General features: G+C 39.4%; 1 protein-coding gene across 6 annotated transcripts in view; it reads right to left on the bottom strand.

The window, feature by feature from the left end:
- Positions 1-21719, bottom strand: part of elavl4 (ELAV like neuron-specific RNA binding protein 4) — a 75521-nt gene extending 53802 nt beyond the window's left edge. For 2 of the 6 annotated variants that reach the window (XM_078219393.1, XM_078219391.1), the window contains exons 1-2: positions 21672-21719; positions 12762-13002 (exon numbers count right to left, since the gene is read on the bottom strand). In XM_078219393.1, coding sequence (XP_078075519.1) covers positions 12762-13002; positions 21672-21719 — 289 coding nt within the window. Of the gene's footprint in view, positions 1-12761; positions 13003-19378; positions 19403-19814; positions 19824-21671 lie in introns of those variants that run through there. The other 4 variants (XM_078219395.1, XM_078219397.1, XM_078219392.1 and 1 more) reach the window with 2 other exon arrangements.
- Between the last annotated feature and the right edge of the window lie 6199 nt (positions 21720-27918).

Here is a 27918-nt window from a genome sequence, read left to right as displayed (position 1 = left end):
GAAAGAGTCAAGAATTTTATTGTTTAAACTGTGAGGAGAGAATCGGGAATTTCCTTGTTTAAAACAGTGAGGAGAGTGTCAGGAGTTTCATTGTTTAAAACAATGTTAATGATGAGGAGTTGGGAGTTTCATTGTTTAAAACAGTAAGGAGGGAGCTGGGTTTTTCATCGTTTCAAACAGCAACGATGAAGTTGGGCTTTTCATTAAGACAATGAGGATGGAGCTGGGAGTTACACTGTTTAAAACGATGAGTAAGGAGTCAGGAGTTTCATTGTTTAAGAAATGTTAATGATGAGGGAGTTGGGAGTTTCATTGTTTAAAACTTTGAGGAGAGAGTCGAGATTACATTGCTTAAAAAGCGAGGAGGGAGCCAGGAGTTTCATTGTTTAGGACAGCGGGGAGGGAGCTGGATTTTTCATTGTTTAAACAGTGAGGAGGGAGACGGGAGTTACACTGTTTAAAACAGTGAGTAAGGAGTCAGGACGTTCATTATTTAAAACAATGTTAATGATGAGGGAGTTGGGAGTTTCATTATTTAAAACAGTGAGGAGAGAGCTGGATTTTTCATTGTTTAGGACAGCGGGGAGGGAGCTGGATTTTTCATTGTTTAAAACAGCGAGGAGGGAGCTGGATTTTTCATTGTTTAGTACAGCGAGGAGGGAGCCAGGAGTTTCATTGTTTAAAACAACGTTAACAATGAGGAAGGAGTCGGGAGTTTCATTGTTTAAAACAGTGAGGAAGGAGCTGGTCTTTTCATTGAGACAATGAGGAGGGAATCAGGTGTTTCATAGTTTAGAACAGTGAGGAGAGAACTGGAGTTTTCATTTAGGCAATGGAGGAGGGAGCTGTGTTTTTCATCGTTTAAATCAGTGAGGGAGGGAGCTGGATTTTTCCTTGTTTTAAACAACGAGGATGGAGCTGGGAGTTTCATTGTTTAAGACAGCGAGGAGGGAGCTCATTATTTAAAACAATGAGTGGGAACCGGAAGTTTCAATGTTTAAATCATTGAGGAGGGAGTTGTGAGTTTCATTGTTTAAAACGGCGGAGGGTGAGTTTCATTTTTTTTACCAGTGAAGATGGAACCAGGAGTTTCATTGTTTTAAACAGCAAGAAGGGAGCCTGGAATCTTACCTAGGAGTTAAGAGAAAAAAACTGTGACATCACAGGAAAGTTGTGAATTGACTGGTTGGTGAATAACTGCTTTTAGAGACTGTTTCAAGTGTGGAAATTTTAAAAATGCAATTTTAAAAAATAGCCTCTAATGATCAACCTGATAATTATTTGAGAGGCTCCAGTAGAAGTAAAACAACAGCAATTTCATTATTTATTTTCTCACCTGGTAAAGTTCATTGGATTATAGGGTTTAGTTAGTATAGTAAATGCCAGTGAGAAGAGACATTAATTTACTTAATCATAGAATTAACTAATTTCTTAATTAAGACACTATTGGTATAAGAGAGAGTGTTAATAGTTAGCTTTGGATGCCAGAGTTAAATTAAATCTATAAAAAAAACTAAAACTTTACAATGTACTAAATGAAAACAAAATACAATAATTAAATACAAAAAATATATACCTGTGTAATTAAGAAACATATAACTTTTAGTTGTAGGTAGTAGGAGCATTTAATAAACACGGTAAATTATCATATTTGTAAGAATTATTCTAAGCTATTTAAGAAAGTAATTAACAAACTAACATAAGCAACGGTCACAGGACAAGTGTTATGTTGCAACTGTGGAATGTGGGGGCTTTTGGATGCCAAGGCGATTCAAAATAAATATGTCTTCAGAAAGTGTAAGCAGCTAGAGGAATTCCAGACCAGGATTATTGATCTGGAAACCGAATTGCAGACATTGTGTAACATGGAGGGTGGTTGGGGGAGGGGGGGTGCAGTTTGTTCCAGAAGACAGTCACATCTCTTAGAGTAAGGACATCTATTTTGAGAATACAGAGACTATGTTGTCTGCCTGGTGTCAGGGTTCAGGGTATCTGCTTAGGGCGGGAGAGGAACTTATAGTATGACGGAAGGATCAGTAGTCATGGCCTATGTAGGACAAAGGCAGGACAAGGAAAGAAGTTCTGAAAAGTCAATATGAGGAGCTAGGCACCAAATTAAGAAGCAGAACCTCAAAGGTAAATTGGCATAGGGCAAATAAGATTAGAGAGATGAATGTGTAGTTCAAAGACTTGTGTGGAAAAAGTGGGTTCTGATTCATGGAACACTGACACTGTACTGGGGGATGTGGGGGCTGTACCGTTGGGACAGTCTGTACATGAAACAAAATGGGACCAGTGTTCTTGCAAACCACATAACCAATTTAAACAGGACAGTAGAAATAATTTTAAACTAAATAGCAGGGACAAGGGATCAAATTTGGGAAGATGTGATGCATCAATGAACAGAGACAAGGCAAGGGAGGAAGGTATTAATCTGGGAAATGATAAACGGATACTGACAGGAAGGGACAGAGTACAAATCGAAGAGTAAATCAACAAATAAGGCCCAAGGTTACAAAAATAATAAAAGGACAAAAGTTAAGGCTCTGTATATGAATGCACATAACACTTGAAACAAAAGATGAACTGATAGTGCAAATAGAGATAAGCAAGTACAATCTAACAATAAATACAGAGACATGGCTGCAGATCGCAGAGATTAGGACTTGAATATTGACGGTTATGTGACATTTAGGAAAGATAGGAAGCTAAGGTGGAGGGGAGGCTCTGTTGATTAAAAATTATATTAGCACAATGGAGACGGGTAACCTAAATTCTGGAAAATAGGATGTAAAAGCACTTTGCGTAGGAATGATAAAAGCCAAAAAGTCACTTGTCAGAGTGGTGTACAGCCCCCCTAACAGTAACCACATGGTAGGACGGGGTATCAAAGAAAAAATAATGGGAGCATCAGAAAGGTACGGCAATTATCATGGGGAATGTTAATTTGTATCGAGACAGGATAGCAAAAAGTAGACCAGATGAGGAATTCTTTGAATGATTTCAAGAAAGTTCCTTCGAATGGCTTTGGAGCCAATCAGAGAGCAGGCTATATTAGACCCAGTATTGAGCAACAAGATAGGATTAGTTAATGACCTCATAATAAAGGCGCTCCTAGGTAGCAGTAATCATAATAAAATTGAATTTTACATTCAGTTTGAACAAGATAAGAGTGGGTCTAAAATTAATATTTTAAATTTAAATAAGGACAGGTATGAGGTCAGGAAAAGTGAAAGTGAACTGGCAATTTAGGTTAAGGGATAGGTCAATTGAGATGTAGTAACCGACATTTAAGGGAACATTTCAGAATGTAAGGAATGTAACTTCAGGTAAATGTAAGGAATGTAACTCCAGGTAAATGGCCATCTCTAGAAATGGAGGCAGGCACAGGTGCCGCAGTATCTATCATTGAGGAGCAGACCTTTCGGCGACTCCGATTGGGCATCTGGCCTTTAAGCCTGCGAGACAACAAGGCTAGATTGACCACAAATACGGGGAGCCCTTACGCACTATTGGGTCACTGTAACCCCAATTATATATGGGCAACAGACAGTCTGACTCCCCATAATAATAGTGTAAGGACCAGGACCAGCCTCTTGGGAAGGGACTGGCCACAGAAAATCTGCCTGGATTAGCAACACATCTTTAAAATGGGTACTGGCAACCTGTACAAAGTCATTGGGAAGTACCCCAAAGTGTTTCAAGAAGGCCTTGGGAAGAATAAAGGTGCCAGGACCAAGATCTACGTAGACCCAGAGGTCCATCCTAAATACTTCAAGGCATGACCGTACCACTATACCCTGCGTGCCAAAGTAGAAGCCGAATTGGAACATCGAGAGAAATTTGGAATTATGCGCCAAGTACAATTTGCCAAATGGGCTGCGCCAGTAGCCCCAGTTTTAAACTCGGTCTGTCTCTGTGGGGGCTATAAGTTGATGATCAATAGAGCTTCCTGCTTAGAAAGATACCCTATGTCGCACAAAGAAGACTTGTATGTGAAACTAGCTGGGGGGGGGGGGTCATATATTTTCCAAATTGGATATGAGCCATGCCTACCTCCAAATGGAGCTTGAGGTGTCATCCAGGAAATAGGTCACTACACATACTCAGAAAGGACTGTATGAATACACTTGCTTGCCTTTTGGGGTGTCTTTAGCTTGTATCATTTTTCAAAGGATATTGAAGAACATCCTTCAAAGGATGCCCAGAGTTGCAGTCTACCTGGATGATGTTTTAATCTCAGCAGCTGCAGTAAAGGAACATTTGGAGCATTTGGAACAGGCCTTTCTCTGAGGCTGGTGTCGGGCTAAAAAAAAGGAAGTGTGTTCCAGGTAAACAAAGTAACTTACCTGAGGTACAGATTCGAGAAGGATGGACTACACCCTGTCGAAGAGAAGGTGAAGGCCATAAAAGGAGCTCCGACTCCCAGGAAAGCAATGGAGTTGAAATCTTTCCTTGGTCTCATAAACTACTATGGGAAATTTGTACTGAACCTGGAGACCCTACTGGCACTCCTCCATGTCCTGCTAAAAAAAAATCAGAAATGGTTGTGGCAAAAGCCACTGAAGAAAGCCTTTCCAAGTGTCAAACAGTAAATGCTGTTGACAAACATAATGGCCCATTACGATCCACTGATACCATTCATCGTAACCTACGATGCCTCTCCCAATGGGATAGGAGCAGTATGATCACACCATTGGGACGATGGGACAGAACGTCCAATTGCGTATGCTTCATGAACTCTGGTGCAAGCAGAAAGGAGGTACGCTCAAATTGAGAAAGAAGGTTTGGCAATGGTATTTGCGGTGAAAAAATTCCACCAATATGTCTATGGTCAGTATTTCACCAGAGTGATGCACCACAAACCTCTGTTGGGTCTCTTTGCAGAAATCAAGGCGCTTCTTCGCATAGTATCAGCTCAGATTTAACACTGAGCACTGCTGTTTGATGCCTATGAATACAACCTAGAACATCGTTCAGGGAGACAGATCGCCAACTCAGATGCCTTGAGCCACCTGCCACTACCCACCACCCACCCCTCACATCCGAAGATGGATAAAGTCATCGTGACTTTTAATTTCGTGGACACTCTACCAGTCTTCACCAAACAAATTCAGGCTTGGACCCAAAATGACCCCACGTTGGCAAAGCTATGTCATATCATCCTAGGTGGTGGACCACAAGGTGTACTACAAAGAATCTAAAACCTTATACTTTCAAATATCAAGAACTGAGCATTGAGGATGGTATCATCTTGTGGGAAGCCGGGTGGTTGTTCCACATTCAGGCCAGCAAGCAATACTGCATGAATTGCATAACGGCCACCCAGGGATTTCTAGAATTAAAATGTTTGCAAGAAGCTACGTCTAGTGATCTGGTATAGACAAGGACAATGAAAACTTGCTCAAGCAGTGCAAAACCTGCAAGGAAAACCAGAAGGTCTCACCAACAGCCTCACTGCACCCCTGGAAATGGTCAGGGAAACCCTGATTGCGAGCACATGCAGACTTTGCTGGGCCACTTATGGGCTCTATGTTCTGGGACGATGTGCACCAGATGACCTCCACTACCGCTTACAAAACCATCGAAAAACCCCGGCAATCTTTCTGCACACAAGGTATACCTGAAGTTCTCATAACGGACAACAGGACACAAGTTACCAGCGGGGATGTTTAAACCTTTGTGAACACAAATGGAGTGAGGCACATCCGCACAGCACCCTATCACTCGTCTTCAAACGGTCTGGTTGAGCGAGCAGACCAAGTATTGAAAAACAACATCAACAAATCAAAGACAGGCTCTTTGGGAATGAAGCTTGCTCATTTCCTTTTCAATTACAGGACAACACTGCAAGTGACGATGGGAGTAGCCCTGGCAGAGCTACGTGACCAGGCTTAGCCTCACTTTCCCAAAATTGAAGAAAAACAAGAAGCCCAAAAAAAAAGGACCATGATAGACATAAGCCTGAGAGGACCTTCAAGTTGGGAGACACCGTCCATATATGGAATTTTGGAGATGGCTCCCTATGGATCTCAGGAGCTGTCTTCTCAAAAACAGGACCAGTGTCTACATGATAAAGACTGGGGAGAAGACTACAGAAAACATGTCGATTACCTCTGCCGTCGGGGACCCTCCACAGGGACAGCTACTGCACCGGACAAGCCACCATTGGCACCTTATACGTCGGCTTGCGGATGGGAAACTCCAGCAATAGCCCAAGAGAGGTCTACAAGGACGCAGCCTCACAAATGGAGGTGGAGGCAGCAGAATTGCAGTCAGAGATTGCCATCGAGGACTGACCCCCTGCAATGGTCCTTCATTGTTCCACAATGAAGAAGCATTCGCCCACTCAGTATATGTCCCCACCAGATCGTGCAAACAATAGAAATGAGGGTCAAATGACAAAAAGAGCCCCATCACCATAGGAGCGAGGAGGAACCCTTGAACTCGGAGTGGGAGGAGTGTGGTAACTCCCATGAGTTCCATGACGAATCTCGAATTGATCTCTCCGTGGGGCTCATTGAATACAGACACCGGGAAGTGTCTGCAGAACTGTTGTCCTGGTTCGGACTTGGGTATGTTTTGATTCGATTTGATTTATTATTGTCACATGTATTAGCATACAGTGAAAAGTATTGTTTCTTGCATGCTATACAAAGCATACCGTTCATAGAGAAGGAAACAAGAGAGGCAGAATGTAGTGTTACAGTTACAGTTAGGGTGTCGAGAAAGATCTACTTACTGCAAGGTAGGTCAATTCAAAAGGGAAGAAGCTGTTCTTGTGTCGGTTGATACGTGACCTGAGACTTTTGTATCTTTTTCCCGAAGGAAGAAGGTGGGAGAGAGAATGTATGTACACAACGGAGTAGTGGCTTTATTTTGTGTTTAACAATAAATACCATTTCTTTACAGTTGGGCTTCCTGAGCTATTAGACTGTGCTACAGGGATCAGTGCTGGGCTTCAACTCTACAATTTATATCAATAATTTGAATGAAGGGACTGATGTTATGTTTGTGAAATTTGCTGATGATACAAAGATAGGTAGGAAAGAAGTTGTGAAGAGGACATAAGGAAGATACAAAAGGGTTTAGATAGGTTAAGTGAGTAGGCAAAGATCAGGCAAATGGAGTATAATGTGGGAAAATGTGAAATTATCCATTTTGGTAGGAAGAATAATAAAAGCATATTGTCCAAAAGCGAGAGAATACAGAGCTCTGAGATGCAGAGGGATCTAGGTGTCCGAGTGCATGAATCACCAAAAGTTAGTATGCAGGTACAGCAAGTAATTAGCAAACTAATAAAATGTTATTGTTTATTGCAAGGGGAATTGAATACAAGTGTAGGGAGGTTACACTTCAGTTATAGAGGGCAGTGGTGCGACCACATCTGAAGTACTGTGTACAGTTTTGGTCTCGTTATTTAAGGGAGGATGTAAATGTATTGGAAGCAGTTCAGAGAAGGTTTACTTGACCAGTAAATGGAACAGGTGGGTTGTCTTATGAGGAAAGGTTGGACAGGTTAGGCTTGTATATCTGCTGGAATTCAGAAGAGTAAGGTGTGACTTGATCTAAACATATAAAATCCTGCAGGGACTTGACAGGATGGTTGTGGAAGGGAGAATATAGAACTAGGGGGTCACTGTGTAAAAATAAGTGGTCGCCCATTTAAGACAGAGATGAGGGTATATTTTTCTCTCACAAAGTTGACAGCCTTTGGAACTTTCTTCCTGAAAAGGCCGTGGAGGCAGAGTGCTTGAACATTTTTAAGGCAGAGGTTAATTGATTCTGGTAAGCAAGGGGATAAAAGATTCTGGTAAGCTGGGGGATTAAAGATACTGGGGGTAGGCAAGAATATGGAGTTGAGGTTAAAATCAAATAAGCCATTATCTTACTGAATGGCAGTGCAGTCTCAAAGGTCTGAGTGGCCTACACCTGCTTCTAATTCATGCCATCTCGAGGACCACCTATTTCTACCACCGTAATGTTGCCCAACTTTACCCATCTCAGTTCATGTGCTGCTGAAACCCTCATTCATGCTTGTTACTTCTATACCTGACTGTTCTAATGAACTCCTGGCTAGTTTCCCACATTCTGTCCTCTGTAAACTTGAGATCATCCAAAACTCTTCTCACAGCAAGTCCTGTTCACCCATCAACCCTGACTTCACTGACATACATTGACTTCCCTCGCAATCCTCATTGTTTCTTCCACATGGTGTCATAATGGAGGAGAATGATTCATAAGTTGAGGGATGGTGATAAGTGCGAACCAGGAAGAGGTTTCCTTGCCCATTTTTGACTGATGCTACAGGGATCAGTCCCTGTAGCATGGTGCCTGGAGATAGTGCTGAGAACTCCCAGGTCCACATTCTCCTCATTGTATACCACTGTACTGCCAACTCTGGTGGGTCTGACCTGCTGATGGGTTTATGGCATCCCAGGGATGTTGATGGAGGAGTCTGGAACATTGGCTCAAAGGCATGATTCTGTGAGTATGACCGATGTCAGGCTGTTGTTGCCTGTGGGACAGCTCTCCCAATTTTGGCATGTCCCTAGGCGTTAGCAAGGAGAACTTTGCAAGGTTGAATGGGCTGGCTTTGTGTATCCAGCACCTAGGTTGCTGTGGTTTTATTCTTTCTCGCCTTTTATTGTAGCAGTTTAATATAACCGAGTGGCTTGCTAGGCTATTTCAGAGAGCAATTAAGAGTCAATCACATTACTGTGGGTATGGTATGACGTGTATACCAAACCAGGTAAGGACAACAGATTTCCTTCTCTAAATGACATTCGTGAACCAAATGGGTTTTTATGACATATTAGTAGTTTCATGGTCACCATTCCAGATATATCTAATTAATTGGTTCAAATTGCAAAACTGCCATGGTGGGATGTGAACTCTCATCTCTAGAGCATTAGCCAGGTCTCTGGAGCTCTGTAATGTAATAGGCTGAATTTTCCGTGGGTTATGTGGAGAGGCATATTGCTCGTCCAGCCTGGAAGAAATGTCTGTCAAAACGAATCACATTAAACAAGTTCACCCTGCAGCCATAACACCTCCCTCAGGCCACTTGTGAGGGTGGGATTTCCGCCCCCCCCCCTCCCCCCAGTAGGAGGAAGTCCCAACCTCAAAAGTTGCCAGCCAATCAGGTTGGCTGGCTGATCTAGCAGTTGCAGCAGCATCAGAACTCAGTAGTGAGCTCTGCTGGAACTCCAAGCAGACCAGGAAGAGGACATCAATAGATCCTGCAGGACCCAGACTCAGGTACGCCTGGGGTTTGGATGGGGAGGGGTTGGGAAGCTTTAGGGATGGGATGGGACAGGCGGCTGTGTCGTGAATTTTGGCTGTTAGCTGGGAAGCGACAAAGTAGGGGTAACATCATGGGGGTAAAGGGCACCCCTGAAGGATGTACCCCTAACTTCCTTCCTACCTTATAACAAGTTGAGTTAAAAAAAATCACTGGAAAAGCTGGAAAATCTCAGCAGGTCTGACAGCATCTATGGGGAGAGAATAGAGCCAACGTTTCCAGTCTAGTTGACTCTTCATCAGAGCTGGTATTTGTTTCAGATTCCAGCATCCACAGTATTTTGCTTTTACCTTCCCAATCCTGCCAGTTCACCCATACCAATCATATTGTGGTGTGGACAATGTAATATTCGAATCAATAGGCTTGTTAAGAAGCTCAACTGCATTTTAATTATTTAAAAAGAAATTACAGGCATGCTACCAATTTAGACGTCCACTTGCCTATCCTTTTGCGGGGATCGAATCGGGGGTGGGCAGGAAAACACTGAGTTAGCCACCCAACATATTTAACATGCCCTCCCTACAAAGAATATGCCTGGCAGAAAGTTGGGGGCTCAAAACATAGCCCAACATGTCATGCATAAAACCCAGCCCATCATGCTATTGTTTCTGGTAATTAACTAGAAAGCTCACCCTCATCCTGCTATCTGGCATGATGAGCAAACTGTGGGAGGTGTGATTATGGATTTCTTGATTTCCAAGCCAATATCCTCTTTCCTCACCTCAGCCTTCTCCTTTCTGAGTTCCTTCTTTCAGACAGTGAAAACAGGTGCCTGCTCAACCACAGCACTGCCAGGTGAAGGAGTTAGAATAGCAGCACAGCACTGTTAAAGAGGCCCCATCACTTAATCTTACGCTCAGCCACAGCTCAGATGCCAGCACTGCACATACTTTAAGGGCTAGTATAGAGTTAGTATCTGCACTTGGGAGTCACTGGAAACAAATGGGTCGCAGGCAAGTCAGGGGCAAAAAGTGTAGTTGATATGCATGTTCATCAGAAGGGGAGGTCACGGACAAATCTTCTATAGGGAACTCAGTTGAGGTCCTCAATAGGGCAGCCTGCAGGAGAAAGTTGATGAGGGTGCACACCATAATGCTCGGTGCATTGGCTGACCTGGCAGGTTGCTTCCTGACCCTGCCAAGGAGCAAGGAGGAATCTAGGGCTTGCCCTTTCTGCAGCCTCTGTTGTGTTGCACTGCAACTGCAGCCCCATAACTCTTGCAGCAACACTCCAAATCCAGGAACTCACCACAACACCTTGAAAAACAATTTACAGTACTTTGAAAGACTTTGCATTGGCTGACGTTATTCTACATTACCTTACCTGCAAGTGTCTGACCCTTTAAATGCTGCTAGTGCTCGGCCCCTCTTGCAACTGAACACATATTCTTTGGTGAGTGACAAGCGAGTATGCTGATGGGCCTGTGTGGTCCAAGTTTGTAAATTGAGTGTCAAATCAGCTGGTACGGCTTGTTCGATGTCAGGATACCATCAGTCAGGGGTGGGCGGTTGGTTCCGGTACATGCAGGGGACGAGTCTCCTTCCCAGCATGTGACGCCATATGGGTCATGGTGGAGACATTGCACGCCCCACTTGTAGGGTCTCCAGCTTCCTTAGAGCACTATGGATCGAAATGTCACCCCCAGAAAGTTTTAGCAAATCAGCAAAGATGCAATGGTTCAGAACTCATAAAAGCCAAGCTAAATTTGTACTGGATCAAAAAAGTGTGCAGGAAATAATGAACAGTTGCTGAGAAGTCTAATGTTTCCTGGTGGTTCATCTGACAGTATGAAGGAGGAACTGATGAAGGGTTGGCAAGAGAAGTGCACACAAAAGAATATTTTGGTAATACTTCATTACTTTTGGAGATAAGGAATATTTAAGCAGAATGATCCTTCAGTCAGATCAATGCATGATGAAGGGGAATGTACATGATTTATAGCTTGATGGAAAAACTGACCATTTCTCATTGCACACTCTTTGTTGGAGGTAATGTCACTATTCTAATGGCATATTCTTTGTTGGAGGTAATGTCTCAGGTTGGTGAATTAGCATCTTGCGCCCTAACGGAGGATGCAGATTTATCAGATTTTTCATTGAGGACTTTTTGTTGACATCCCTTGGCAAAGTAGGTGGGAATGGAGCCTAAAGTAAATAAATGGTCATTTGAAACAAAACAAAGGGTGGTCTTATATATTGTCCCCATGTTTGGAAGTGTGGAGGGCATTTAATCATGTGAGACGGTGACAAATGGAGACCCACCACCTTTCTGTCTCCATCATGATTAATTTTCTGATCCATGGATGGCCTTTCCCATCCTGCTATCAATTGAGGCCCTTAGGTGGCCTATTAATGCCCACTTGAAGTCTCATCCAGCCACCACAGGTATTAACCTAGTGGCAGGCACAACAACACGCCACGCAGGAAACTTGTGCAAGTTGCTTGTGGTTTTCCGGGGATCCCTCGTTCAAAGGCACTCTGTCCAATTGGGGGACCCAACATGGGAAGGTAGAGGATGGCACTGAGAGCCACCTCCCTACCTTTGTTGCCAAACCCCTTACACTTCACTCTCTCTAACCCCCATCCCATGAAATCCCTCCCTCCATCACTTACCTCTGGCCTGAGTTGCTCCACAATCTTGGGCCTCTGGTGGATGCCATTCCAGCAGCAACCTCCAGCTTCCCAATGGCGCTGCTGAGCAAAAGAGCTGTCCCACCCCTGGGGTCCCTGATCCTCTGGAAGGCCCACCAATGGCCTTTAAGTACCTAATTGGCTCATATTTTGGTCTTCGCCAAAGGAGCCAAAGTGAGTCTCTCAGCGCCACATTATTGGCTTCATAAAACCTCCCCCAAATTGTGAAATTGACGTCAAATATAAATTTCCAATTCCAGAACATATTTGGGAAAATTCTGATCTTTAGTTGAGGTTGAAAATCAGTAGTACTGAATCAGTTGCCTCGCTATGCTTGGCAGCCAATTTTCCTTTCCAATTACTTCAAGGAAAGGTAGATTAGGTTGACAGGTGTAGACAATTGATCTATTACTATTGAGTTTACTGCCCCCCTTGAAAGTGAAAATTATTCTATTATCTTTGCACTTTCATCATAGCAGTAGTCACAATATATATAAATAACATTATATTTAAATATGTTTCCATTACCTAAACATTTGTGCCTGTAATTTTGACACACATTTAATTGTGAGAAATCAGTTGTTATCTTCAGTGAAGTGATGTAAATGGCTAAAAATGGCTATTTATGCCATTACTATAACTTCCACCATAGTCACAACAGCAGACTGGGAGAAATTCAAAGCCTTTCCATTTAGAACTTAAAACAGACAAATAAAATCAAAACTATACAATCTATCATATTGAACTTTACAAGTTGAAAATGTTGCTTGGATCTGCCTCAACAGAATTGCTGCATCTTTACACTTTATTCTCAAGTCCAAACTAACCTGTTATTTTATCTCGAACAAGTTTGCATGATTCTATTTCACCGATGCTCCCAAATAAACTTCTGAATTCTTCCTGTGTCATGTTTTGGGGAAGATAGTTGACGATGAGGTTGGTTTTGCTGTCATCTGTAGGTACTCCTGTCTGCATAGGTGATGGACAGTTTCTACTGTTGCTTGATGGACCATTGGGTGTGTTGGACGTAGGGCCATTTGACACCTGAGGTTCCATGGTGCTGATTATCTAAGAGAATACAAAGTCGGGGTTAGAATTCCATGTATAATTACAAGAGAATAAATACCCCTCCAATCGTCAGATATGTCTGTCAGTACAAGATATGCAACTTTGATTCAACCCCTTTAAAAATTACAAAGATACTAACTGTAATTCCATTTGAGTATGTGAGATGTCACACTGCTTAAATTATAGTCAATTATATATTCTGTCAGTTTAGAATCTGTGATTTGAGGTAAACGTACTGTGCCTGTGGAAATTCAGGGGTGAACCAAAGAAGACCAACATGTATTTGTTAAATGTAAGTTGTGTTTGGCAAATTTAAGAATTTGTTTTCGAAGAAGGGTGTGGGATTGATAAAGCAGATATGTTATATGTAGATTCTCAGATGTTCAACAGAGTGCCATATAAAACAAATTTCCCTTAAAATAAGAAATTAGGCACATAGTACAAGAAGCGTAGCGACACACAATGTTAGTTGATGGACAGGAATCCAAGGGGTAGGGTAAATGGGTGTTTCTCAGATTGGAAAAGGGTTAGCAACATTGTATGTTCAGTGCAATAAACTGCGATCAATGTTGTTTGCTCATGGTATGAATTTGGGCACAAGGAACAGGAATTTCTAAACTTGTTGCTAGCACAGAAGTAAAGGATTAACCAAATAGTGAGGATTGTAAATACTTTAGGAAGATCCAAATTAATCAAATAGATAGGTTAGTCAAATGTTTAAGTGTAGGGTTCTGCATTTTATGAGGAAAAAAAAGGAAGCAGTATCCTCAATTAAATGACGTATCTACATGCACCATCCACTGAAGTTATGACAACTGTTTTGGAATCCCTGAAGCAACTCCCAGTGATAATTCCTAGCAAGAGCGAGTGCAGATAAACAAAGCCTTAAAAAGTCAACAACATTCTTGGTTTAAATAAAGGCATGGAGGAACTTTCCGCCCCCATTTTTGACGGATGGGAAAGTTGGAGGGAGCGGAGGATCCAACAGTTCTAATACGGCATTTATGCTAGTGGGATTTCCCGTTGAGATAGTCCCAGTCCCTGCCCCACGCCAGTGACATAATGGGGTTATCGCCATGAACGGTTTACATTTAAATGTAATTAGCTGGTCTCCCCTGTATCATCCCCAGCACATAAGGAACACCCCCCCTCACTGTGTCTGTTTTCAATCTGTAGCTCTTTCAAATTAGGGCACCTTTTAAGGTTGCTGGTGGGGCAGGCTCATTCAGAGCCTGCCCTGCCATTGCGACTATCTGTCAAAAAATGTAGCAGGAAAAGCCGGCAGTGCAGCCAGCAGGTTACACACCATTTTCCCTACCTGAATTGACACATAGTCAAAAGAAAATTCCACACATAGTGTGTATACAAAAGCAAAATGGTTGGGTCACAATTGCAGTATGGTATGCAGTTTTGAGCATCCCATTATAGAAAAAAACATTCGGAACATTGCAATTGTACAACTTAGATTCACGAAAATAATGCATGAGATGGGAAACAACAGATATGAGAAGAGACTTGAAGAATTGGCACTATTACCTTTGCATCATTGATGACTAAGAGGAAATCAATAGTTTAAAAGCAAAATTATGCAGAGCTTTGATAGGTTGAACAATGAAAAAGTATTTCCTCTGGTTGGGAAGTTACGGACTAATGCCCTTTAGAAGGTGAAACAAGCTACCCCTGCATGGTCCAGGCCACAGTTGTTTCCAGTTCCACACCATATGGTTGAATCTTAATGCCCTTAGGACAACTAGAGTTGGAATTAAATACTGCCTTGCCAGCATCACCCATATATCAAGAGCAAACAAAAAAACGTCACTGACCGTAGGCCATCAATTATAAAACTGTTGCCATGAGAGTGAGGAGAGGGGTTAGGAAATATTTCTTTGCTCAGAGAGTTGTTGTAACAAGGAATGCTTTGAATGGTTAGGTTGAGAACATTGTATGTTTTACAAAAGAATTGAATAAATATTTGAAACAAAAAGGTATAGGATTGTGGGATGAGAGCAGTAGGTTAAGCACTGAATTGTTCTAGCAAAGAGCAAGTATGGGCTGAATGTGCCTCACTATGTGCTGTGAACCTTCACAGTTCTACACAAGGTAAGTCCATTTGTCTTTTAGATCATTGGGAATAATTTTAACTTTGGGAGATGGTGTAAAACAAGTGATCTTGGATCTGCTGTCTATTGTGGAAAGGATGATCTGTACTGTGGGCACATGATCCAACGGTGCCTGACTTACAGCATCACTTGGAATTAAAATTGCTTCGATTGAGTCTTCTGATCTGAATAGCTTTCTTAGTGTTACCATCTTGCAAACTTTTGGTGATGAAAAACTGTTTTTGTTTAATGAAGTCTGGATTTGAAATGCTGGCTAAAATTGCAACTGCTCAGTTAGAGATCAGAGATTAAGATTGTTACATAGCGGTACATAAACATTATAATGACACATTATGAAAGATCTTAGTAAAAATGAACAAATAAAAACCCAATACTCAGTTTTGTCATAATAAAAATTCAGCTTAAACTGCAGTGATCATAATAAATCTCAGTAGCTACGCATCATAAGCTAACCTGTGCAACATATTTTCATTATAGTCTTTTTCATATTACTTTGCTTGATTTTTTCATTAGTTTTGCAAAGTGAAAGAAATTTTGCTGCAAAAGTGTATGTTAAACATCACTGGGAAATCTTATGTGTTCAATGCAGGTTCATAACTAACATTTTTCATTTGGATAAACAGATTTCAAATGTAAATGAAAGGATATATGTACCAACAATTAATTAGGACGACTGTGCATATACATACATTAAAGTGAATTAGTAGACAACAAACTACAGCAGTAATCCAAATTTGTCAAAAAATAACCTGCCGTTTTCTTTTTAGGCTGTACATCAAAATTGCACCCAAAATTACAATATGTCCTCATTTAGATTCACTTTTAACTACCCTTTCTCACACACTCAAATTAACTCGATAATTTCTCCATGAAACCCAAGACAAGATGTAATTACCATTGTGCAGCTGCGGACTGTGGCATCAGTAGCACACACTGCAAAGCTATCACTGTTCAGTTGATCACAAACACAGCACTGCTTTTTAATCTGATTATCGGTGAAGCAGGTTATGGCTCAGAGTCTACAGCTCTCCCTCCAACATTTCTGCATTTTATGCCAAAAAAGACAATTTAAATCACTGAATAGAATATATTCTATTAGTGTTAATAGTTGAAGTAAAATCTTCCTTGGTGTCATTTTTTTCAGCTTATCAGGAACTGCCTTGAAATAATGCTTTCGTTTCCATTCATTTCATTCTCCTCTTTTTAGAAAAAAGCGAAACAAATAAAATTTCCAAAACATTAAATAATGATCTAGTAAAATTTCTGTTGTTTATAAATAATCTTGTATATCTCATTTTTAAATAGGTATTATTTTCATATGATGTATGTTAGTTTAAAGCATTAACGAAAAAGGCCTTCTTGATAACAAAAGTACACAACTGTTAATGAGGCTAAACCTTCTGATGGCGTTAATTATCATTTGTTGCACGTCATGTATATTTTGAGTTTGTGAAAAATTATGGTGTAAATTTAGCTACTCAAACCAGCTTAATTAGGAATGGTTAATGTATGATGAAACACACTAACCTCTCTCCTTAAAAACAAGTTTCTATTTCAGTGTAAAGCATAATACTTGTATAGTGTAGAATCAAGAGCTATCAGAGTTCTCCAGAGGAAAAATGGTGGAAGGGAAGAAAAATATAAAAAAAACAGTTGCTATGGATGATCTGGTCAAAAATGTGGTGCTTAAAATTGCTCTTTTCCTCCCCCAGCATAAAGAACGTTGGGTTAGAGAGGAATATGGAAAAGTGATCCACAAATTTGGTTTACAATGTGTAGAACAGTGTGGCATTTCAATAATTTTGAGAAATATATTTTTACCCCATCAGTTATCTCAAAAGAGAAGTTAATTCGGACACACAATTATCTTTGGTCACTAAACAGAAATGTCATATATTTAACATAGCCAAAGACAGCATTCTCAGAGGTCAGAAATATATCAAATCTGTATTTCTAATTTTACCTTTTTCTAGAGTTGTGATACTGCCATCAACATCAAATACTGCTCTCATAATTGAAACATGGTGTGATCTATCACAGTAAATCTGTCACAGTAAGAATTGCATCAATTGAACATAAATTCCGTCAGAGGAAACAGAGATTGAAATGAATAAAATCAAACAACTTTGGATTAAGCACAGTTAAATAAAATTCAAAAGTGAGTTATAATTTATTGTTTAATAGCAATGAAAAAAATCACAATTCGCTATCATGTTGCAATGAATACCCAAAATATGTTTCAAAATCGTCACATCAATTTGAAAAATTCTTCTTTACATTACCACATAGAACAACTGATTTAAAGAAAGGGAGTAATAAAGTTTAAGAACCAGTTGAATTTATTTAATTTATTTGGCATTAAAAAGTAAAGTTCAGCAATATCTAGAATTGCAGGAAGAAGGTTGATTTGAGTTGATGACGAACGGGCTCTAATACTCTTTAACTTACTTATTTCTGAAGGAAATAATATTTTGTGCTATGCTCATATAGTAGTTATAAAATGGCTATTAGATTACATTTGCAACAAACAACTTCATTGGAAATAAATTATAAATGTAGTGTCTCGTTTAGCTTCGTGATCCATTTCCTGTAATTTCCTTTCACAACAGTATTAATTCTATCAAACATTTACAAAATATCATAGCTACACTTTTAATTAATACATTAAATTTGCCAGTAACCTTACAAATTTAATAGATTTTAAACTATGGCTGATTGATTTTAAGTTCTCAATGCAAAAAAACTAATTAATGGAAAAATGTTAAAATAAAACTTATATGCTTTGAATAGTATTTTTGAAACAAGATCACCATTAGATCTTGATGGTTACTAGACCAAGTCAGCGATTTTTGAAACTGAAATTAACACCAATTCCAACTGTTCTTCATGGCTTTTTGAAACCTTTTTCATTGAGCAATAAAATATTTCTCCAGATCTCAGGATTATTTGTTTATTTAGGATGGCTTAACTAGAAATTAACTAGCATTGAATTTTTTAATTAAACTTGCTATTTAATCAAGAACATACTGTAAAAAATGCTCTTCATAATAGATGCAGAAATAATCTTGCCATTATTTCAAAGGAGAATAAATACATGAGAAAAATCAATGCCTATCTTTATTTGGTGTATTATTTATCTTAGAGTAATGTTCTACACAAACAAGATTTGTTGTTTGACATGCTTTCTAATCTTTAGGCCTGAAGAAATTTTCCACAATCTACGCTAACACTATAATGCACGTCCCATATTCTTTTCAGGACACAAAGTCATTTTTAAAACCAATCTCCAAATTTAACAAGGATAAAAATAACTAATTCCACAAACATTCTAAAACGAGTTTGCAGTGTCGCCCTGCTTTAATTGTAATTGGTCATTTTTGCTTTCCCCAATCCCTCAGATCAAATGCTTCATACATATTCATTTCAACTGAAGAATTAATTATTCCTCTTTGCTAAAGCAAAACCCACCCACTACAGTGGTAAAATTGGTCTCAACATTAGTATCTTCACCAGGTTCAAATAATCCTATTAGCAGACATAACAGGATAGCCTGGTGAAAAATTGCAGTGATGACTGTAACAACCACCAGCAGTGTAGTGCTCACCATTTACTGATACAGGTTTTATTTGACCAATTTTCTCTTATTGGCTTATACAATTTCTTCCACAGTGACAGGTACATCCATATAGAAAGAAAATCCAATGAAATGGCATTCACTCTTAAGACACAGATGTCAAATAATAGCTTTAACTGAGCTAGCCTCCAGTCTGGAATATAATTAACACCTTTTGAAACAATTAAAGTTGTGACTCTCAGAATGGGCGAGACAATCACAGTGCCTGTTCTACTTTCGCTTCATGGTATTCCCATATGACTGCCACCTGCTCTCAGTTCAGCTTCCTTTAGCTTGTTTCCCTGGCAACCTTTCACAGGCTTTTCTTTCTAGCTATCACTTTCATTTCAGCTGTTCAGTCTAATCTTATTTATATTACACCCATCAAAACAAGTATCTGATGGAAAAAGCCCACAGAACACACTGAATGGAGAGAAAAATATGAATAATTCTATTCTGTTCACCTCCCTATAAATGCTCGCGAACACGACAGGCTTGATGTTCATGTATCTGCAAAATAAATATGCTTAAACAGATAAACTACATTCCTCTACTAACACAGAGTCTCTGTTTTCAAATACTGTACAAAACAAAGAAAATGTTACCGATGCTGAGGCAAATAGCAAATCTTTTAAACACCTACCATTTTTAAACCACCCCACTCCATTTTTGATTAGCAAGAAATCTGTAGTCTTCAGTGAATCAAAACCGAAAGGGCGTTATGTAAAAAGCAGGCATGCCTTCTCTACAACACTGATCTTTCGAGTTACAACAATTCAACATATTCTACATAGTACAGCACACAAGCCTCCTCCTCTCTGATGAGGTCACGATTGAAAACTCTTTGAAATACAATATGTGTTTGTATGGGTGCTTACATAAATCACATCCTTGAAATCAACCACTGAACAGTATTTTTGGCCCTCTCACTCTGAAGCCTGAATATTAAATCGGTTTTTAATTTTGTTTGTTTCCTCACAAATAGACTTTCATTAATGCACCAATAAAATGTACAATAAACTGAACCATTTTGGTACATTTCCCAAGTAGATTAAAATATACCAAGTCCTAGTACATACCATAACCATTCTTATTGCACAGGATTAGATCTTATCGTACTTGAAATCTCCAGAAGACTTATAATATTTCAATTCCTCTGTTAAGATCCAAAAGCACAGTGAAAGTGTTTGTGTAAAACAAAAGAATAAAGCAGTACTGAGTCTATGCTACAGGAAACAACAAATCAGCTCAGAGAATTGGCTGGCTGCTTTACCCTTTTACTCCCATTTATGGGACCATCTGTCACTACTGCTTGTTTCTGATTGGCTGGAAAAATAAAAGGCTGTCATGACATCAACCACTATTGAAATTAGCTTTTACCAGATTGACGATGTTAATGATGCGGTGACCTCTATCCACAACAGAGAAAAGCTTTTGAACCGCACCATGTCCCTGGTAATTAGACCGAGATTAAGAAACCAACACACACACAAATTTTCACTGAATTTTGTTTACTATAAATTTGCAAGTCACATCTTCAATATGCAATCTGCAGAAGACAAGATGTCATATCTCAGCCATGCATCAATGCTTGCATCTCACATCCATTGTCAAGCAAACTGAGCTTTAAAATTAAAATGTTTCAACTACCTTATCTACTCTGACAGTTGCTTTCTCAAGACGTACATAATTAATGCAAAGCCTTGGGGTTCACAGACTACTTTGTATATAAAAAGAATTACAGAAAGAAACCAAATTTATTTCTGGTATCGGTAACTCTTTTCCCTTAAACTATTATTTTGTAGTCTTTATTTTTCCAAACTGAACATGTTTGATATGCTATTCAAAACTGTCCCCACATGATGCTTATGTCCAACTTGAAACACATTTCTATACTGTAGTATCTTTCAAATCCTATTATGTCAACTTACATTGGTTATTTATCATACATGCAAAACAGCATGTTAACTCTATCCTTCAAAACAATAGCCAGATGAACTGCTAACAGTCGACAACAAATCTTCTCAAGAAAAGCCAATACAAAATAAATTAGAATTAACGTAAATCAGTAGCAGCTACTGCTTATAAGAATACAAATAAATTTAACAATCATACCAGCAATGCGGGATGTATGTCTAATAGCTTAACAGTTGAAGATACAATTAAAAAAAAGCACTTACTGGATACAAATAAATACTTGGCATAAATTCCTGAAATCAAAATAATATCTTTTCAGCTGTTAAGTAAGGAGCAGAACCCTGTGACAAATTCATGATCCTGTGCACCAGCATGCCATAATTCAAGAAGTCAACCCAGTGAAACAGTTCCAGGAGTACGAGCCAAATGTTTTGCAACAATACAGAGAAGCAAAGAACAATTTTAGTTTGTGTCGAGTGCATTTCTTGTCAATATTCTTTTGGTACTTTACAGCAGTTGATGGAACATTGTTTTTCCATTATAAGCTTTTCTCTACCTTTGCAAAACAATAATTTTTATGATCAGCCAGATTACATCTCCACATATGAAGTTGCAACGGCCCATTTTCTTAAAAAAGTGATCAGTTAATGATAAACTATACAGAGATCCCGCAGTTGAGTTATCTGCGATCAGCATGATCTTTTAGCAGTTCTGATCAACATGAAATTTGTCCCTAAGTATCTCGGCATCAATTGCCATCAAGCTCACATGAACCTCATTTCAGCTAATTCAGCATTAAGTACCACCGATTCATAGCATTTTAAAGCCTTAAACAAAATCTTCCAACACCAGCCTATAGAATACGACAACTGTATTGAATCTATTGAACAAAAATGTAAAGTATCAGATTAATCTGAGGCTTCTTAACTATATTATCCAAACAGTATAACAATTTTCTTTAATTCAAAAGAGCTATGTACAATATGTTAAAATGCTTGCCAAAAAAACAAACACCTTACCTCATTATTCAATAAATCAGCATTTACTGTCCTGCTAATTTCAAACATTTTACTGATAGTTCAGTATTACGCAATCAAAATAATTCTTTTGATGCACGTTTAGCAAAATATTACACAAGGGGCTTTTCTTTTTTCCAGATTATACCATGCGATAGATTGGTCAAGTCTTCCTTGTCCTAATCTGCACTACTCCAACAGACAGCAATACAATTTTTCCCTTATCAAATTCACATTAAGACTGTGTTAGACGTATTGCTCAGGCAGATTATGTTACTCCAACATGGCTGATGAGCAAGTGTTCCTCTCTAGTTACAGTTCTCTGAATTACCACAAGGTGGGCAGTGTGCACAAACTAAAGTTTATTTCTTTTTTCTGCATTTTCGAAAGCAAACTCTTTTCAAATACATGTACTTAGAGTCACGATACAAAAAAGCAACTTGAACATTTAGAGCTTCATTAAAGATTTCATAAATTTCTACAGTTATAGCAATACCATACACTAATTTTTAACATGAAACTTGAAAAACAAAGGTACCAAGAAATGCAGATACTGAAATTGAAGGTTCAGACCAATGTAATAGTAACAGTTAACAATATTCAAAAATTCTCAAAAACCTGATAAAAGCAGTAATATCACAAATCGTTGTGTAATTTTATCCCCTTTCATTAGGTGAAATGAAAGTAAAGAGTTTGGCTGCGATTCTCCTGAATCTAAGTTCTGTCGCCAGCAGGAAAATTGGTGTGTTTCCTGCTGGTGCTGGCAGAGGTGGGATTCAACCACTTTAAAAGTGAAAAACCTGCCCCCACATGAATCATGCCAGGCCAAACTCACCAGGCATGTGAGGTTCCTGAATCAGCAATCAGCTGTTCAGAGCTGACATTCAAGAACAGTTGCATCTCTTCCGTCTTTAAGAATAACTGATGGAGAAATAACACAGGTGGGATCTCGTCTGTGACCGCCCTGCTGCAAGTGAGAATGGAGAATTTGGCGTTCTAGTCAAAACTTCATTTACTATCAGCAGTACTGGAGAATCCCAGCCGCGAATGCAGATGGAGATTTTCGGTGACAATTTCACATTAATGGGGCAAGCATTTGATCTTAGACCTTTTATGAAACCAATTTTTGTGATTTGTACTATGGAATTACTTCTAACAGTCTCAACTGCAGCAAGCGCCCAAAAAAACTAATTGAAACCTGTAACTGAATTAACTACACCCCAAACATTTAGTTCATGAGAAGACTAAGTAGCTATTATACACAATGTACATTTAAAATATGTGATATCACTGAATCAAACATGTCGTTTTCCCCATCAGAATTGTTTCTCAATTATTCTCTTTCACACAGACCCATGATATTAAAATGAGGAGTAGTTCTAAAATTGTACCTAGTACAGGAGCAGGCACGAGGCACAATGAACTAGGGTTTGAGTTTGTATACAATAAAGCAGAGAGATATAGATTAGCACATCTAATGCTTCATGAGTTACCAATCTTAGTTTACTCTTGGAAGGCGAACACTCCGCACACAGGGAAGGAGAGTTACCCCAATAGCAGCCCTTGCATATCTCCTATTGACTAGCTGCCCACTATCTTATTCATAGATGGTGAATATGATGAAAAAACCATGAAAAAAGACTTGCATTCTTGCATTGCACCTTATCATAGAACCACTGAATCTCTGATGGAGCATCTTATTCAGTACTTCTAATGGATAACCATGTGCTGTATGTTTTAGAAGTTTTCTGCCTCTACTCCCCTGTCACTCATTTCTCCTCAACCAGCCCTTTAATCCTTCAGTCTATCACTTATAATTTATGTTCCTGGTGATTCCTCTGCTTTTTCAAATAGGTCTTCCATTTCCATTCCGTCAAGCCCCCCTCCATATTTTATGTACTTCAATTAAATCTTCCCTCAGCCTCTTTCACCTCAAAGATAAAAGCCCAGCCTATTGAATCTTGAAGCTTGGCACAGTTTAGTAAAAAGTAAGAGAAAATAGCAATAATATGAAGTTTAAGGGTTCAGTGAGAAGTTTTGCAGGCAAGAAAAAAAGCCAATGCAAGAAAAAAGTATTAGAAAGCATTTCTGCTTTCTAGGAAGGGTCAGAGACTTGGAAAAAAATGCAGTTAAAAAAATGGGGCCAGACAGAACAGGTGTGAAAAGAGGAAGTACTTCAGGCTTAATGGAGCATGAACTGATTGTACCCAGAATGAACTATTTGATCTGCCCTGGAGCTGTAGGTCAGAAAAGCTTTTAGCAGCTAAAGGACCATCAGTTCCTTTTGTAAACAAACCTGACTGATCCCTTTGATCTGCTCTGGCGCTGCCAATCAAAGCATTCAGAAGAGCTTTCAGAGCTCCTGGGGCTCATTCAAGCTAGAAAGGGGGATTTCCCTGGTGAAATTGAATGTTTCTATCAATCAAAGCACTTCAAAGAGGTTTGAGAGCAGCTGGGGCTTATGAGAGAAAGCAAGAGAATCTCTCTGGTAAAACTGACAACCTCTGAAACTCAAAGCACTTCAAAGAGGTCTGGTCACACATTGGGCTTCTGAAATCAACCAAGGGCAATCCTGACCGCAGAATAGCATGCTCTTTTGATTTTGAAGGCTTCCAGTGCTTGGGGGCATGCATAGATTCAAATGAAACCAGGCTGTTAAGGACCAGATCAGGAACTCAAAGGTATATTATGAAGTTAGACTGGACTCCAACTGTTTTTGATTTTGGCATTAGTGTGAGCATAAGATGTTTCACTCCAGGTGTGATTTTACTGACCCACTACGAAGCTTTTATTAAAACAAACCTTTTTAAACAAAACAATTAACTATAACAAAAATAACTAGTGTAACTTTTACCAATTAAAAGACTTAAACATGAGAAAATACAACTCTTAACTGCTAGGCTATCTTTGTTAGTTCCAACTTAATCAATATTCCTCATAGCCTTAAATTCCTTGTCAGAATCAGTGGGCAAAACATACAGGCTTACATGGGTTGCCAGCCTTCAAGCCTTTCAACATCTCTGGAGAGAGATACCTAATTTCCAGCAGGTCCCAGACATCAATCTCCAGAGAGGGAGAGGAAAGAGCTGCTGCTCCTTGCAAATCTGAACAGACAACTGCCTGCTTGTCTCTCTGTAAGCCTAGCTCCTACCATTAGCACATGATGCTCTCTTATTCATCAACCTAATTAAACCCTACTCCGAAACCAGAGAACAACCCATAAAATAGCAAAACTGCATTAACTCAGACTAAAATAAACACCCCAATAACTAGGAGCAACTATTCTTCTGCATTCTCAGTAGGTGGGCTGCCTGGAGCAGACAAAGCAGCACAGTAATCAGAGCTCAAGTTTAAAACAGTCCCTTTACAAGAAACATGACACAAATATATTCCTTAAAGGCACAGTATCATCACAAGGCCACTTCAAAGATTTTATAGAATACAGATGATAATTTTTTGCAAACAATGTCTGAAATCATTTAGGGCAACAAGGAGAAGTCCAGCATGGGAGCCCCGAAGTCAACCCCTTCACTCCAGCCTGACACCCCTAATACCCAGGTTCCATGAAGTCCCCCTTATGCCACCTGACAGAATCAGAAGAGCCTATGGGTACAATTAGAGGCAGTACTTACTTACTTCCTTGCCTCCCATCTCGGAGTCCATGGTATCTGGTCCCCGATTATCAGGACCAGGAAAAATAGGCAACTGCCGGACTTCCAGCTTTGGGGGATGGGTGGTGGTGGTTGGATTGAAGGAACATATTGGGTGGCTGCAGCATCTGGCCTCAAACCCAGTAATGATGTTCAAATGTATTGACCCTTTTGCCCGATACCTGACTCAAAATCAAAATATGAAGTACATGTTCCAGTCCTAGTACATAGAATAGGACTTGATTCACAGTGACTGAAAACAAATAAAACTACCTTTTGAAAAGAATGAACTCAAAGTGAGGTTAAAGTAAAAAGCTGCAACTTAGAGCATTGAAACCCGAGGGTCACAAATTTGTTCAGTAACAGTTTTAATTTATTTTGCTAATTTAATAGAATAAATTGATTATTTGCAGTAGAAATTCTAATTTTGCTTGCACACCAAATTGCAGCCCAGAATTTATGTTCTGTCAGCTCTAGAGACTGAACTTCAGAGAGTAATAAATCGTTGGAATAGAGCCTTAATTTCAATCTACAGCCCACATAACCATTTCAACATTTTTGCCTTGAGAAATGTACAGTGCTAAACAAATATTGGTCAAAGAATATCTAATAGAAAAGATTGGTCTTCAAATTTGTATACTATTGTACTGAAGTAAAAGTACAGTACATTACAAAACAAATATTAAGTTATTTATGTGAGTAAAAGAAAATCCTGAAATGTTCTGTTTAGAATCAGATACAAGAATTCAGTCAGTGTTTTATCTTATTTATGGGGAAATGGAAAACAGAAAAAAGTAGTTAAAACGCCTACCTAATGTGGTGCTGTCCTGAAGCAAATTTATCCAATCAATGCTGACCTATTGGTGCATCACTATCTGCTGTGCCGTTGAACAATGCTTAGCATAGTATAGTAAACAGTAGTAGTGGTAGTGTTATTTGCAGTATATTAGAGAATCACTAGAGCTTTCATGTGCAAGGGTGTGTTATGAAATCCCCCTAAAACAGTCTTCATACTAGTTTCTTAACGGTGCTGCATTTCCTATTTCATGCTCAGCAAAGCAAGCAAACATTCTGTAAAGAAAGTGATCAATAGTTTTAGCTTCTCTCTTCTTTAACCATGATCTGCAATTCCTGACAGCTCCCTTCTTGACATTTCCCTCTATGCAAGTACATATACAGCCCTGAAGTTCTGATGGACTGGTAAGTTGTAAAGTCAGAGGTTATATCGGGGATGGAAAGAAGACTCAACAGTTTTATGTTTCATTTCGATTCCACTGCAACTTGCAGCAAAAGTGAGAGATGGTGTAGGCGCATCTGCCCTAGCAAGAATGCAGCCATGCAAGTGATGGGTTTAATAGAGAGTCCTCACTCCATCATTTCCGTCCTTGGATTTATCAATCTAATTTATACCTCTATGAGACAGTGGCAAGTTGGAACAGCAAATGAACAAGGATGATGATAGAATCTTATAAGGGAAATTGCTATGTTTCACTGTGATGTTATAAAGAATATCATTATTTTACCATAAAGCAATGTTTTTGGAAAATTATTGTGCATCAATTTAAACTGCTGATTTCATTTAGAAGTTTCTCTTGAGATTATTTCATGCAAGTGGGGTTTAGCTACAATGCAGGGAAAACTGCAGAATGGTTATTTGCTTGGACATTCCCCTTGTTAAGGTATATTTGTTGGAAGAGAGCAACAGCAGACAACATGTGAAGTCAGGATCATAAGGCACAGCCATGAGAGATTGCTATTCTCCTACAAATAGCCAGCCTGTAGGCGAACAGCCCCCAAAAAATCATTCTTCAATATAATCCAGAGAATTATGTGTTAGGTGATCTATATTCCACAGGGAAATATTTAAAATTTAATTCTTGGGATTCTGAGATCATCAATGTTTATTGGCCATATCTAGTTCCTACTGAGGTTGTGTTGGTGGACCTTCTTCCTGAAACTTTGCAGCTCATGTGATGAATGTGGTCTGAACATAATGCTAGATAGGAAAATCCAGGATTTTGACCCAGCTACCATGAAGGCATTCTGATACATGTCCAACTCAGCATGGTGTGTGACTTAGAGCTGATGGTGTCCTTGTTTCCCTTGCCCTTCGAGGTGGTGGAGATTGCAGAATTAGAATTATTGAATTGGTGATGGTTTCCATGCAGCTCAGTTCACCAATGATAGATATTTAAACTAGTGAATGGGGTGCCAATCAGTCAGATTGCTTTAAGCTGAATAGCACTGAGATGAGTGTTGTTGGAGCTGCATCCATCCAGGCAGCTGGAGAGTATTCAACACACTCCTGACTTCTCTGTTGCGGGTGACAGAGGGGCTTTTAAGAATTAGGAAGTAAGTCACTCGCCACAGAAGCCGACAAATCCTAGAAATCACAGTGTGTCCAGTAGCACTGGCATTTGTCTAGCTGGGCCAGTTCAATTCTGATTAAAGGTAACCCTAAGGTAGATGATACTGAGGAAATTGGTGATGGCAATACCATTGAATGTGAAGGGAGATTGTTACACTCACTGTTGTTATTCGTGGCACAAATGTTTCTTGACAATTATCAACCCAAGTTTGACTGTCGTCCAGGATCTGAT

This window comes from Mustelus asterias, chromosome 8 (assembly GCF_964213995.1).
Source record: "Mustelus asterias chromosome 8, sMusAst1.hap1.1, whole genome shotgun sequence".
Lineage (NCBI taxonomy): Eukaryota > Metazoa > Chordata > Chondrichthyes > Carcharhiniformes > Triakidae > Mustelus > Mustelus asterias.
Note: the sequence above shows the minus strand (reverse complement) of the source record. Positions and strands in the feature narration are given on the sequence as shown.